The sequence below is a fragment of the Vitis vinifera genome, chromosome 3 (genome assembly GCF_030704535.1).
Source record: "Vitis vinifera cultivar Pinot Noir 40024 chromosome 3, ASM3070453v1".
NCBI lineage: Eukaryota > Viridiplantae > Streptophyta > Magnoliopsida > Vitales > Vitaceae > Vitis > Vitis vinifera.
The window spans coordinates 4,348,597-4,362,967 of NC_081807.1; the positions used below are offsets into that span (position 1 = coordinate 4,348,597).

General features: G+C 33.6%; 2 protein-coding genes across 2 annotated transcripts in view; one reads left to right on the forward strand and one right to left on the reverse strand.

Moving 5' to 3' along the window:
- The window catches only part of LOC100260579 (uncharacterized), a 41,007-nt gene extending 40,312 nt beyond the window's left edge, over positions 1-695 (reverse strand). Inside the window, exon 1 of the mRNA XM_059735882.1 lies at positions 285-695. Within this exon, the coding sequence (XP_059591865.1) occupies positions 285-529 (245 nt within the window). The 5' untranslated portion in view covers positions 530-695. The remainder of the gene's footprint in view (positions 1-284) is intronic.
- Positions 696-8,519: 7,824 nt separating this feature from the next.
- LOC104877347 (diphthamide biosynthesis protein 3) lies at positions 8,520-9,261 on the forward strand. Its single transcript, XM_010649528.3, has one exon. The coding sequence runs from the start codon at positions 8,753-8,755 to the stop codon at positions 9,008-9,010; it is 258 nt and encodes an 85-aa protein (XP_010647830.1). The 5' UTR covers positions 8,520-8,752; the 3' UTR covers positions 9,011-9,261.
- The last annotated feature ends 5,110 nt before the right edge of the window (positions 9,262-14,371 follow it).

The window sequence follows — 14,371 nt, forward strand, 5'->3', positions numbered from 1 at the left end:
AACCTAAGGAAAATATATATATAATTTCAAATCTGATATATTATGCTGCTTTGGCCCCAATGAAACGAAAATAACAAAAGACATCAACTCAACTAATGCAAATAATTCTACCAGACCCAGTTGCTTGAATGCTAAGTTTACTCAGGCCCCCAAACAAAAAATACCCCAAACCACAAAATTTCACTTCCATGTCCTTTCCCAGCAACCCAACAAGCAACAAACATAAATCTAAAATCAAGCAATCAAACTCAAATTCCAGTTCCACAGAGAGAGAGAGGGCTTACTTGTCGGAGAGGAGCTGAGAGAAGCCCTGGGAAAGGAAAGAAGCAGAGTGAGTGACGAGGACAGAGTTGGGAGGGTAGAGAATGCCACGGTGGAGTGAGTTAATGGCGGCAAGGCGAGAGGAGACGTCGTCTTCGGATGGGGAAGGAGAAGAGGAGGAAGAGGAAGCGGCGTCGTCTTTGGGAAGAGCAACGGCGATGAGGGCTGCTAACTGTTGTTGCTGGTGATGGAGTCCCTGCATCATCATGCATATCTCTCTATCCTTCTTCTTCTTTTTCACATAACCCCATTTCTATTCTATTCCTTTCTGCATCCTTGTTTTCTGCAATAGGGCCTAACTGATTCATGATTTCTTCAATGTTACATGTCCGTGGCCTTTCCTTCCTCTCTCTCTCTCCCCCCCGCTCCCTTTTTTTTTTTTTTTTTTAATCATAAACAATTTTCCTTTTTTTAATATTGAAGAAAACTTTTTATATATATTTAAATAACAAATAAGAAAAATTTTAAAATAGCAACAAAAAGTGAAAATAAATTCATATATCTTCTAAAAAAATGGAAAAGTATATAATATAATATATTTTGACAATTTTCCTTAAAAATTAAAATATATATATGTATTATTTTATAACATAATATGCATTATAAAAACATTAAGAATTTGTTTGATAATGATTTTAGAAAACACTTTTAATTTTTCTAACGCTTGAAGTTTTTTATCATTTAAGTGTTATAAATTATATAAAACATTTTCTATAATCACTCCAAAACGCATTATAAAAACTCGTTTGATAATGTTTCTAAAAAAATATTTTTAATATTTCTAACACTTAAATAATAAAGAAATGTTAAAAATATTTTCTAAAATCACTCTCAAATGCACTCTAAATCAGGTTGTGGTTAGACTTTGATTGTTTAAACATTAGTCTAAGTCCAACATAAATTGAGTTTTGATTGAAAAAACTCGAACTCTAAATCAAGTTGTAGTTAGACTTTGATTGTTTGAACATTAGTCTAAGTCCAACATAAATTGAGTTTCAATTGAAAAAACCTAACCCTAACTTAAACCCAATCTAAGTATTGAAAATTATTATTCAATCTTGTCTAACACATTGAGTTGGATTTGGGTTAGGCCAAAGTTGGGCCAAACCAACCCCCAAGTTGTAACCCTAATTTTATCTTTTTTTTATAAAAATTTTAAAATATATATATATACATTCAAAATCCTATAGAAATGACATACTATCAAATTTTTTCTTACCTATTCTTCAATAGTAACAAAGTATATATAAATTATATTGAAAGATAAGTTATAGTAATCTTCAAATCCAAATTTTATAACATCTTTAAAAAATTTTGATCTGCAAATGCTCCATTTTTATTTAAACAAAGTTTTTGATAATACACATAAGTGGAATGAAGGAAAAAAAAATTTCATTACATTTGCACGAAGATTATGTATTACTTATCGGGAAATAAAGATATCCAATCTTTGATTTGAGTATGAAATATGTCATTATCAGTAACGAGAATCATAATAATTAACGTCAAATAATACAAATAATATAAAGATGGCATTAATATTAGGGTTGATGGGGACTTTATCTTCTCATGGATGTGAAATGGGAAGTTTGTAATACAAACAGTACATAGAAAAAGAAATACAAAGGGAGAACATAAAGAAACATGAAGATTATGGTGAAAGAAACACAAAAGAATAAGAGACAATAAAGTAAGTCTTGATAGTAGAGCAAGCAAATTTTGAACTTCATTAAATATGACTATGATCAATTTTATCATATGTTTTCCACCAATTGATCTTAAATTCCGTGAAAAGATGAGAAGCAACGAGAAGATATTGTAGATTGGGCCATAAACGACATTGATTTTGAATGTTAGAGGGCAGTTTTGATGTCTATTTGAAAGAGTCAAATGTTGTCAAACAATTCTTCTTGACAGCCCCAAAAACCAATTTAGAAAATAAGATTTTTGAAATTACCGAGATAATGGAAAAAATCAAAGAATGACAAAAACCTTTCTAATTTGAAAAATGTTATACTAGACATCCATGTTTTCTATGTCAATTTCGAGTAAACCCTTTGAAAGTAAAAAAAAAAAATGGATTCAAGACTTTGGAAGGTATATTTTCCATCTAGTTTGTGTTTGGGTTTAATAAATCTCATGTATACTAAAACATTTTCATAAAATTTTTAGCTATTGTCTACTAAGGATTTTGGAAAAAAATTGAATAATTTCTCATGGATTTTAGACATGTTAGGTTGCTTATATGAATTCAATTGTAAGTTTTGTAGAGGAGGTGATTGACTAATAATTAGGACAAAGGTGGTGCTTGTTTTTTTGGCTTTTTATTGAAAGCACTTTATTTTCAGAATTTAAGTTGTTTTTTTCTACTTTTTTATGACTTATTATAAACTTTTTACTAAATAGAAAAAGTCAAAATATGTAACTTTTTCTAAATATAAAAAATAATATATTGGTTTTTTTTTTTTTACTTTCTAATACTTAATATAAATAAAATACTACAAAAATAAACAACCTAATATTTAATACTATTAAACATTAAGGTTCTATTTAGAATTAAGTAAAAAAACAAACACCACCAAAGTCTTTTTTTTTTATATATATTGACTTTGAAATGATGAATTTTGAAGAGCTTGAGCATAAGTACAAATAAGTGGTGATTTGGCTTAAGAGAAAGTTTAATTTTGGGACTTATAAGTTGTAAGCCAAACCTGGTTAATTTGTTAGAAAAGAAAAAAAAGAAGAAGAAAATACAAAATAATAATAAATAAATAAATGAACAGGGAATGGAAGAAGTGGCAAAACCTAGTATTGTGAAATCATAATTTCCTTAAAACATATTCATCTTATCCATTGGTGCTTTGAGAATTGTAAAACATTTGTCTCCCAATATAAAATGGTCTTCAAGTGGCAATAACAACACTTTACAGTCACTTCCTACAAACTGAACTAACTCTGTATCACAATGGAAGGAAGGTTCTTCATGATTTTAACGTAAGAATTCAGGAACCAGTCTTTGAAAGAGAGTCAGAATCTCTTTTTATATATGCTTCGAAAACGGGGCAAATAGATTGTTCAACTTCAAGAAGCGTTTTGGTTTCTTGAGGCTTGTAGGTTTCTGAAAAGGGTTAAACCCATTCATCCATTCAATGTATTGACCCATTTTCCAACACGAGTATGTTTGAAGTGTGTTTAATAATAGTTTTGAAAAACAATTTTTGAAGATGGTTTTTAAAAATATTTTTTAGTGTTTTTGAAAAATAAAATTTTGTTTAGATATTGCATTCAATTTTCTATTCTAAAAAATAAAAAATAAAAAAATGTTTGGTTAAGTTAATAAAAAAAGTTTTATAAAATAAGTAAAAAAAAAAAAACTTGTTTAAAATTTGTTTTTTAAAATTGCAAGTCTTGTAGAGGAGGTGAATGACTAATTAGACCGAAATCTTTTTCTATTATATTAACTTTGATAAGATGAAGTTTGAGCATAAGTAGATAAAAGTGGTCATTTAGGTGTAGGAGAAAGTTTGATTTTGGAACTTAAGTTATGTTTGGGAAATGTTTTCAATGATAGTTTTGAATACCAATTTTTGAGAACAACTTTTAAAAATATTTTTAATGTTTTTAGAAAAAAAATTGTGCTTGGATACTAAATTCTAAAAAATAGTTTTTTATTTAAAAAAAAGTTTTGTGGGGTTAATAAAACCAAGTTTATAAAATAAGTAAAACAAAAAACTTGTTTGGAAGTTGTTTTTTTTTTTTTTTTTTAAAGTATTTTCTTCAACTAACTTGATTTTATAAATATAAATAATTTTAGAGTTAGACTTATTAAAATTTAAAACAATTGTATCAAATTTTCAAATTATTTGCATTGTTTTCAAAAATTTTTAGATAATCATAAATGATGGAAATACATTAAAAGGTATATTAGATGCCTTGATAGAGATGTGTTGATTGGACATTCTCAAAGTGTAACACATTATTCAAAGTCACGATCTTCACGTTCGCTCGTAGGGTTTTGAGATACATCGATTTCCATTTCTTGACTTGTATAGAGTGAAACGCAAAAATATGATAATTGGAAAGTTCAAAAAATTATTTAAAAAAATAATTACAATTAAATAAGTTTAAATTATTAAATTTATATCATATTATTAAATCTAGGTCATATCATTAAATCCACGTTATTTTATAAAATAATACATCATTACCATATAAAATAATATATTACCAAATATATTCAAGTCATACAACACCATTTGGAATTTATGTGATACCTTACTTTTAGCCCAAGAGTTCTCCTAATCAGGTTTTGATGATAACAAACTATGTTAAATGACCAATTGTTTTAAATGGTAAAGAATCTCAGGTATAAATTCGAAAATTCATCAAATGACCAAATGGATAAAAGATCGAGACTTTAGGAAGACTTTTGATCATATGAAATGAATGTAAAATGAATGCATAGGTGCACTTAAGATTTCATACCGTTTCATGCATCTTAGAAAACTCGGTTTATCCTTTAAAACTTCGATTTCATTAAAACTCGAGTTTTAGCAAATGTACTTTAGGAAAGACGTTTTAAAATTGACATATTATTTCACTTAAAGACCTTGTCTAAGTGTTAGAAAAGAAAAGAATTGAAAAAGATAGATTTTCGGAGCCAAAAAGCTGAATCGATGAGACTCTGGCCAATTGGCTCAACCGGTCGAGGCTTTGGCCAACCGGCTCAACCGGTTGGAGAACTGGTTGACCGGTTGCCCTTGTCCAGTCGAGATCCGGTTGAGGAGTGCCAAAAACACTCTCTCTCATCCAATAGCTTCCTCTTCCCGGTTGAGGTTCACCCCTTCCCGGTCGACCTCCGGTCGATGTTCGATCGAGACAACGGTAACCTGCCAAACATTAAATGCTCTAACGGCTAGTGAACCGGTCGACCCCTACCTTGACCAGTCGAGGCTCCCTTTTGCTGTTTTTGGTTTCCGAGCTTAGAAACCTATAAATTGAGATCTCCCCTTTATTTATGAATAAGAGAATACTTGCAATCAATTGTCTACCTACCTATTCTTGACCAAAAAACTCTCATTTCTTTCTTAGTGCATTAAATCATCACTTGCATATCCTTTAGTGCACTCTTGTGTGTCATCCTAGCTTTGTTTTATATTTGAGCTATCATTAAGTTAGGTTGAAGGATTCATTTTTGTAAAAACTGAGTGTTAAAGCCTTCAAGATGTTTGAATCTTAAAGAGATTGTGTAAGAACCCATTGGAGCCGAAATCCAAGTATAAGAAGATTGGAAGCTTGGTTGAAGCTTCAAGTTAGTGGAACCCTCACTCGGTTAAGAGATTGATGAGAGTGGATGTAGGCAAGGAAGTGTCAAACCACTATAAAACCCGAGTTTGAATTCTCTAACTCTATCTCTTTATTTTTATTTATATTGTGCTTGAACTTGTTGTATTTGAAAAGTTTTTAAAAAACCCAATTCACCCCCCTTTTTGGGTGTTTTTCCTAATTAAGCATAACCTTTATTTTCTCACTTACCATTGCCATATAAATAATACATTGTATGATGTAATTTGATATTCATATTACACATATAAATGCAAAGAGAGAAATGAGAGAGTAAAATGTGTTAGGAATTTGAGGCTAATCCAAACTATCGTAATCACCCTAGAGTGGGGGGAGGGGGGGGGGGGGGGGGGGATAAATAGGGTGATGGTCTCTTTTTCACAAATTTAAACCATGCAAAAATAAGAGACAATTATATGCAAATATATAATAAACAAAATAAACACAATTGCATATAATTTAAAAGAGTTAGGGAAGAGAGAGTGCAAACACGAGAGTTTATAGTGGTTCGGCACTTCCTTGCCTACGTCCACTCTTCTCAACCTCCTAATCGAGTGAGGGTTCCACTATCTTGAAGCTTCAACCAAGCTTCCAATCTCTTTACAATTGGATTATGGTTTCAATTCACCCTCTTGGACTTTTGGCTCCAAGCACCCTTTACACTTCTCAAGAATTAGCCCACTCTTGAACAACCTCTCAAGTGATACCCCTCACTTGAGAAAATTCCTCTCAAAGATATACAAAGATTGATCTCACAAAAATCCTAGTAATAGAACTTTAAGCTTAAATGATACAAGAGAAACTAGGATTGAATGATGCACTAAAGATATGCAAGTTTTGGAATAATGGTGCACTCAAAAATACTCTTCCAAGGTTCAAATATAATCAAGAATGATTTGGGAAGGTTTTGCTTATTAAACAATGAAGTTTGGAGTCTTTTTATAGAAGAAAAAAGTCATACTAGCCATTGGGGGTTCGACCGGTCGAGATAGGGGTCTACCGGTTGACTAGCCGTTAGGAAAAGTGACCGTTGGGCCTCAACCGGATCTCAATCGGACCTCAACTGGACCTCAATCGGTTGAGGTTCAATCTTGACCGGGAAGAGAAGGCCATTGGGAGAGAGAGAAAGTTTTTGGCCTCCCTCAACCGGTCCTCGACCGGACGAGCACAACCGGTTGACTGGTTGAGCCATTTTTTTGGCTCAACACTTAACCTTTTTCAACTTAAAACTTTTTAACACAAGTTTGAAAATCATTTAACACAAGGTTTTAGTTGAAAACATGAAATCATCCAATTCTTAAGATATTTAAAACAATATTACTCTTAGATGATTTTGGTGCATAAATAAAGAATGAAATGCATGAAAGTCTTAGTGCACCAACAACCTTATAAAGAGATCCTAAGAAGCTTTGGTCTTAAAAAACTTTTCTCTTTGAGGTGATCTTCTTCTTCATGATTTCTCCTTGGCTTGATTTGTCTTTGGATTGCCACTTTGGAAGTTGTCTTGCCTAATCACACTTGAAATATGATCATTAGTTCTAAACTTTGTTTTGTTATCATCAAAATCATGATTAACCAAACTTTGGTTTCACAAAATGAATTGATCCTTAACAAATGAGAGGGATCGAATGTTAGGAATCAAATGTCTCTCACTATAGTGACACCTTTGGAACTAAGGAATTGTGTTCGATTCATTGATCATTTGGATTTCCTTCTTCATTTTCATTTCATTGGTCTTGAAAGTTTTTCCTTTTAAGAGAATCCTTGATTTTTTTTCAATTTTTTTATAAAGATTTTTCTATTTTTTCTAGGCACTTCTCTCATTTTTTTTCAAAGATTTTTCTCTATTTTAGTTGTATTATTCTAATTTAACAGTAATAAAAACGAGACACTTAGTTGTTTTTCTTTACAGTGAATTTGTTAGTGGTTGAGATGTTCACAATATAGACAAAGAGTGGAGGCACTTTAAAATACGAAAAACAAAAAGACACTTGATCACCAAATACGCTTATTAGTGTTTTTTTATTATAGAGAACAAAATATAATTCTAGGAGACACTTCCCAAACTTGCCCTAAATCAAAGAAATTGGAGAGAATTTCAAATTCATTTGAAGAAAAGAGTTTGAAAGTAGGTGTTGAAAATATTAAAGAAAATGATTTATTTTTTATATTTGGTTGTATTATGAAAAATGTAAAAATATAAATATAATTAAAATTAGTTACAAAATGATGTATTTTTAAACTTAAATTATTTAATTTTTATAAAGAATAATTAAAATAAGTAAAATAAGTTTTAAATAATATATAAAAATAATTTATTAATTTTAAATTTATTTTTATTATTTTCTTTCCTTTTATCTTTTCTCTTTAATTTCTTCCCCTTGCATTTTCCATCAAAAATTTTCCAATCAAACATAGCCTAACAAAATAATATTGAATAAGTTCCTTTAGCATTTTAAAATGATGTATTATATTTAAAAAAATTCATGGTATATTGAGATGAAAAAACATATTTAGACGAAAAATTAAGTGTTTTTTTAATTTAAATTATTTAACCTTTACATAGAAAACTTGAAATTATTATATAATTTTTTTTAAAATTTAAAATTTTCTTTTCCTTCGAATTATTCCGAACCAAATCTATATTAAATAGTCTAACAAATTTTTGTCTCATATTTAAAAAAATAATATTATTTTTATTAAAAGTTTTAAATATGAACTCAATTAATATTTTCACTATTTGAAGGTGAATTTGAGGATAAAAAATTTGATAAAAGCTATTTTTTTTTATCAAATAAATAAATAAATAAAATAAAAATAAAAATAAAAATAAAGTTATTCTTCCCAAAAATAACTACTTATGATATGATTTTGAGCGGTGGCTATTAGAATTCTGAATTTTTATTCCCACGAATCCCAGTTTTTTCCTAATTGAAATCAAAATCAAACTTCGTGATTTTATCAACAGTCGCCATTCTCAACAAATAAACCCTAACTGGTTCTCCTTGAAGAAAACCCTAACGCAGACGCCCAAAAACCTGAAGTTCTCTAGCGCGAATCGCCTGTAACCCCAGGCAATTTCAAAACGATGTCGTACGACGATGTGGAGATCGAAGACATGGAGTGGAACGAGGAGCTTCAAGCCTTCACCTACCCATGCCCGTGCGGAGACCTCTTTCAGATTACCAAGGATGAGCTCAGAATGGGCGAAGAGATCGCTCGTTGCCCTAGCTGTTCTCTCTTCATCACCGTCATCTACAACATGGAAGACTTCGCTGGCGGTTCGGATCCCAATACGAAGAAGGGTCTCGAGCCTTCGAAACAGCAGCCGGTTGCTGTTGCCTAAGAATTCTGGTGCCGATTTATATCTATGTATATCGTTTTGATGAGTTATATTTTTTGAGGGTTTTTTTTAATCATCTTAAATTGTGGTTTTGAGGAATTATGCGAATCGCATTAGATTTTGGTTTGAGGGGTTATGCGACTGTCTTTGCTTTGTTTAATCGGCTTGTAATCGCCGCAATTTTGTGGAATTAAGAGGTGAATTAGTCGGAATTCAACTATTTATGGTAGTTGCGATGTTTGATTGGCTGGTCACTGTCCTTATACGGAAAAGCCTCTGATAAATCTCTGAGTGTTCTTTTGTGATGTTGCCTTGGGTTTTTTTTGTTTTTTTTTTGTTTTTTCAAGTTAATCAATCTTTGATCATACCTAGAGCAATTATATTTTACAACATTTTAAAAAAAATATGAGAAGGGAGTTTTTCTGGCGGTTACGGGAGAGTTTCAGAGAGAAACGGAATTTTCAGCAAAATTGCAGGGGTTGGTTGATTTGAGTGGGAGAGTCGGACCTTTTGTAGGTAGGTTTGTTCTTAAAACTATTAAGTATATTTTAAATATCTTTAAGTATCTAGAAATGCAAGCACATTCAATAGTTTTGCACCCTAACCTCATCCTATATCTTTAAAAGAAGCTGAAGAATGATCCTGGGAGTTTTGAGAAGTTGAACAAAATGCATGGAGGTAATCAAGAAGTAGAAAGATGTAGATATAGAGCAGAGAGTGTGGGAAGATAATTTATTTCTTTTTTCTATTTTTGGTGTGGGGAGGGATTTTTTTTTTTTTTGGGGTGTAGGGGGAGAATTCTTTTTGTGGGGTGGGGGAGATGGGTAAGTAGTAAATGATGCATATTAAAGCACCAAAAGGGATGAACTCTAGCACAAGGGATTCCACCCAATTAGTGTGGCAAATAGAAAAAGTATTTGGGGATGAGATACTAAGGAAGGACTGAAGAAAGCTGTCTGTTTATGGGATACACTAGATTATGATTTTGGTGGATAAAAATGGGGGCTTGACATACTGCCCCTTTTCGTGATGGATATCAGTTGCAAGATATCATTTTTTTCATAAAAAGCTTTCAATTGACTGTGATATAGGAAGTCCTAAATTTCTAAACAAGGCTCTTCTTGATAAATGGTGTTGGAGATTCACAATTGAGAATGAATATCTTTAGAAGCAGGTGCAGGGAAGTATGGGGAGGAAGAGGGGTATGATGCTCTAAAGGATTGGGGCAAGGGTATTTAGGAGTGGGAGGGAGTGGTTTAACAGTGAAATTGGATTTAGGTTGGGAAATAGTCGAAGAGTGAAATTTTGCAAAGATAGGTGGTACAGTGATGAACCCTTAGGAGAGGCATTTCCTACATTGTTCTTAATAGCCACCGTCAAAGATGCATGGGTAGCCGAGTTGTGGGAGCAAAATGGGGAGGGAGGGAGGGGAGGTTGTTGGAACAGTAAGTTCACAAGATACATTCATGATTGGGAGTTCAGAGAGGTGGGGTTTTTCTTAGGAGATTGCTAGTGTAGATGCTCAGTAGGGATATAGAGGGTACTATGATTTGGTTGAATTTTAAGCGTGGTAAATTCATAGTTAAAATATAAAAATTCCTCCTTATCAAATGAAAGAATGGAGGTGTTCCCCTTCTATATTGTTTGGAATTTGTGGGTTTCAATGAGGGTAAGTTTGTTTACTTGGAAAGCGACATGGAGTAGAATATTGAAGTTGGATTAGTACAAAGGAAGGGGTTGGAGGATGCCAAATAGATGCCACCTATGTGACGAAAAAAGGACAGGATGGATTACATCCTCCCTCATTGTTCCAAACCAGTCATGCTATGGTAGTTAAGTTATGATATCTTTGAAGTACAATTGAATGTTTGAAAAACCAAAAAGCGGATCAAACAATCAAGCAATGAATTATGTATAATTTTTTTTGGTGTAGATTAGAGTGTAAATAGGGGATTACTCATTGTCCATGATAGACTTTATTAATTTGTTGAGCTAAAAAAAAGGGGTGGGGGGGTGGGGGATATAGAGAGTCTCATCTATATAAGATGGTAAGTCCATTGGACATCAATTTAGGAACTATTGTGCTTTGCCATTATTGACATAGACAAGAATGATGTTTGACAAACTGAAACCTTTACAGGTTAGGAAAGAGCTTTCAAGTGCATTTGCTAGTTGTAAATTGTTTGTGATTTTGTGGCAAACTTGGGTTTGTAGGAGTTGTACGGATTGTATTTATTTTTTATAGGCAAACAAAAAAATGTATTAAATAGTGCCAAAAAAATAAAAAGGGGTGCACCCTATGTACGCAAGGGATATAAAAGAGGTCCCACCAAGGTAGAAAAGAAGTGGGACCAAGACAAAAACAACCAAAACTCACTATCCATGGATCAATTTATCAATAAAATCCAACAAAGAACCACGTTCCCTCTCTAATAGGACTCTAGACCATTCCACAAGAGTCTTAATTAGAGTCTCTATCAGCTTTTGGTCATGGAGCTCTTCCCATTCAAGATCCTTCTGTTTCTTTCATGCCACAGACACCAAAGCAAGCAAAGAGGGCTGAGCCATACTCTAAACTCCCCTGTGTCTCTTGTCCATGCTTTTCACCTTCCAACCCAAATGGAGAGCTCTTTAACAGGATCTGGAAACACCCACTGCTGCTGAAATATTGCTAGCATGTCCCGCCTCTATCTGGTTCTTTTATAATGGATAAGGATGTGGTTTGCTGATTCCTCACCGCACAGCCTCCTAAGCAAAAAAACAAGTTCTCATAGAGGGCAAAAATGTACCAAATTTCTTTTGGAGCAGGGATCAGGAAAGCTTTGGATGAGCACACCTGGGAAACTGTTTTTGTTTTTTGTTTATGAAATTATGCTTAGGATTCTAGCAAACTGATAATCTTGGAGACACCTTATCACAATTGCATAAAGGTTGCTGTTTTTCATTTGCTTGAGGAAAAACAATCTTCCTCTGTTCTTGTAGTTAGTGGGTTAATTTTGTGACATCTTTTCACAAAATATTAAGAATAACAACTAAAAACCTATCACCTAGTGTAGTGGAAGTATGTATGTTTCCAGTTATTGCTTCTATCACCTGAAATTATAAACTGGTTTTACCTATTCTCGTGGTCTTCAATTCATTTCCATTATTTGTCTCGTTGGCTGAGAGTTTGGAATCATTGTCAGGTTGCCAAAAAATTCTCTCTTGACATGGTTTGTTGTTGCTAGAATTAGAGCATTCTCAGATAGCTGTGGATCTAATCCTAGTATTTACTGTGGTTTTCGTCAGGATATTGTTTGAGTGTGTCCTGCTGCCAAATTTTATCTGTTCTTTTATTAAGTTTGCTCCAGAATGAAGTTGACCCTTTGAATGGTTAGTATATCTCCTCTCTCAAAATTTGTTGTTCTCGGTAGGATAAGTCAGCCAGTGTCGATATCAAACTGCAAATGATCTGATTTGTGAGGGAGGTTTCTATTTAGACTCGGTGTGTCTACAAAAGCATGCTGGCGTCTTGTCCTGTTGATGATTTTGTTTCTGCAATTCTTTTGCAACTATTCTTACTGAGGGGCCTGTGGATATTCGAACTGATGTTTTTACATCCACAGCCTGCTCTGAGTGAGATAGAACTGAATGGGGATATTTGAACTGATAGTTTTAGTATCCTCAGACTGCTCCTTGGCTTGGTCTGTAACTGTGATCCTGACTTCTTTTATTTTTTTGATAGGTAAATAAGAGTTTGTATTAGTAAAGCCTAGAAGCAGCGAAAAAAGTACATACGACGTATACAAACAACGCCCAAGAGTTAGGCAAAAAGAAAGACGAAAACCTTTCACCTAATTAGGCAAAAGCCACTCTATAAAATCAATCATGGACAAATAATGATCCTCTAAATACACCCTACCCCAATTCACAAAAGTGTACAAAAAAGAGAGTTTTAAAGCTTGGTCGAATCGTTCCATGTCATTGAACACTCTCTCTTTTCTTTCCTTCCATAAGGTCCACATTAAACAAAGGGAGGCAACCCTCCAAGCCTTTTTCTTTCTCTTACTCACAAAAGCACCATGCCAACCAATCAAATTCCTTTTGATTGAGGAGTGCAGGACCTATTGCACATCAAATAAAGAGAAAAGCAAGCTCCATAGCATTGTAGTCTTCTTACAAAATAGGATCAAGTGGTCACTGGTTTCCTCTTCCACTTTACACAAGTAACACCTATTCCGCATATTCCAACCCCTTCTTTTGAGCTGATCAATGGTCAAGATTCAGTTCCAAGATAATTCCCAAGCAAAAAAGCTTACCCTGATTGGAGCCCAAGACCTCCAAATAATACTCCAAGGAAAAGGATCACTAGAGGCTCTTGTGAAGGAGCGGTAGAGTGATCTAACAGAAAAGGAGCCGTTCTTGCTATTCTTCCAGCTCAAGACATCTTCCACATCTCTATTCAAAACCAAAGGATGTAATTTCCGAAACAAGCCCTCTACCTCTTCAATTTCCCAATCATTAAAGTGTCTTGAAAACAGAGGATTCTAGCTATCCACCTCCTCGCTCTCCTCCCAAGCATCAAACACCCACTCATCCTTGTTGATCGCCAATTGAAACAAATTAAGGAAAACATCTTTCAACGTTTGGTCCTCACACCATAAATCCTTCTAAAATTTGACCTTCCTCCCATTCCCTACGATAAAGTGGGATCTAGAGCGAATACTTTCCCGATCTTTTCTAATAGTTTTCCACACTCCCACACTATAGGCTCCCCTCGCTCCCCTCGCTTCTCTTGAATATCAACCTCCTTCCTCTACCCCAAATTTGTCTATGATGACTTGTTTCCACAAAGAATCCCTCTCTACAGCAAATCTCCAACTCCACTTCCCAAGTAAGGCTTTGTTTAGGGTCAGAAGGCTGTGAATACCTAAGCTTCCTTGTCTCATATCAGCACAAACCAAACTCCAATTCACCAAGTGTGGTTTATTCTCTAAGGCACCATCACCCCACCAACTTCATTTTATTTTCTTAGTTTGCTGCATTCTGTTCTCAAATTTTGGCTGGATGGGCTCAGCAGCAACTAAACCCACCTTCACCCTTATAAGATCACTGATTTTAGAGTAGAATCATGAAAACAAAGGAAGGAAACAAGCAGTATGCTTTCAAAGCTCTGAAGATTTATGCCTTGCTTGTATTTGCAACTTTTTTGAGTTTTCATCTTTGGGACACCATACTTAGCCAAAAACCCTTTTCCGTCTTGCAGAAGAGGGCGGAGTAGGAAAGAACTCAAGGAGTTCTGTAGTAGATTTGCCAATCTGAAGGGAGCTTTCGCCTTGGCTTCCTTGGTGCCAGTACTGTGTGATAAATGAACACTGTCAGGAT

Bases quoted from the DNA above. Each gene is read 5' to 3' on its own strand.
- LOC104877347 (XM_010649528.3), top strand. From the start codon at position 8,753: ATGTCGTACGACGATGTGGAGATCGAAGACATGGAGTGGAACGAGGAG.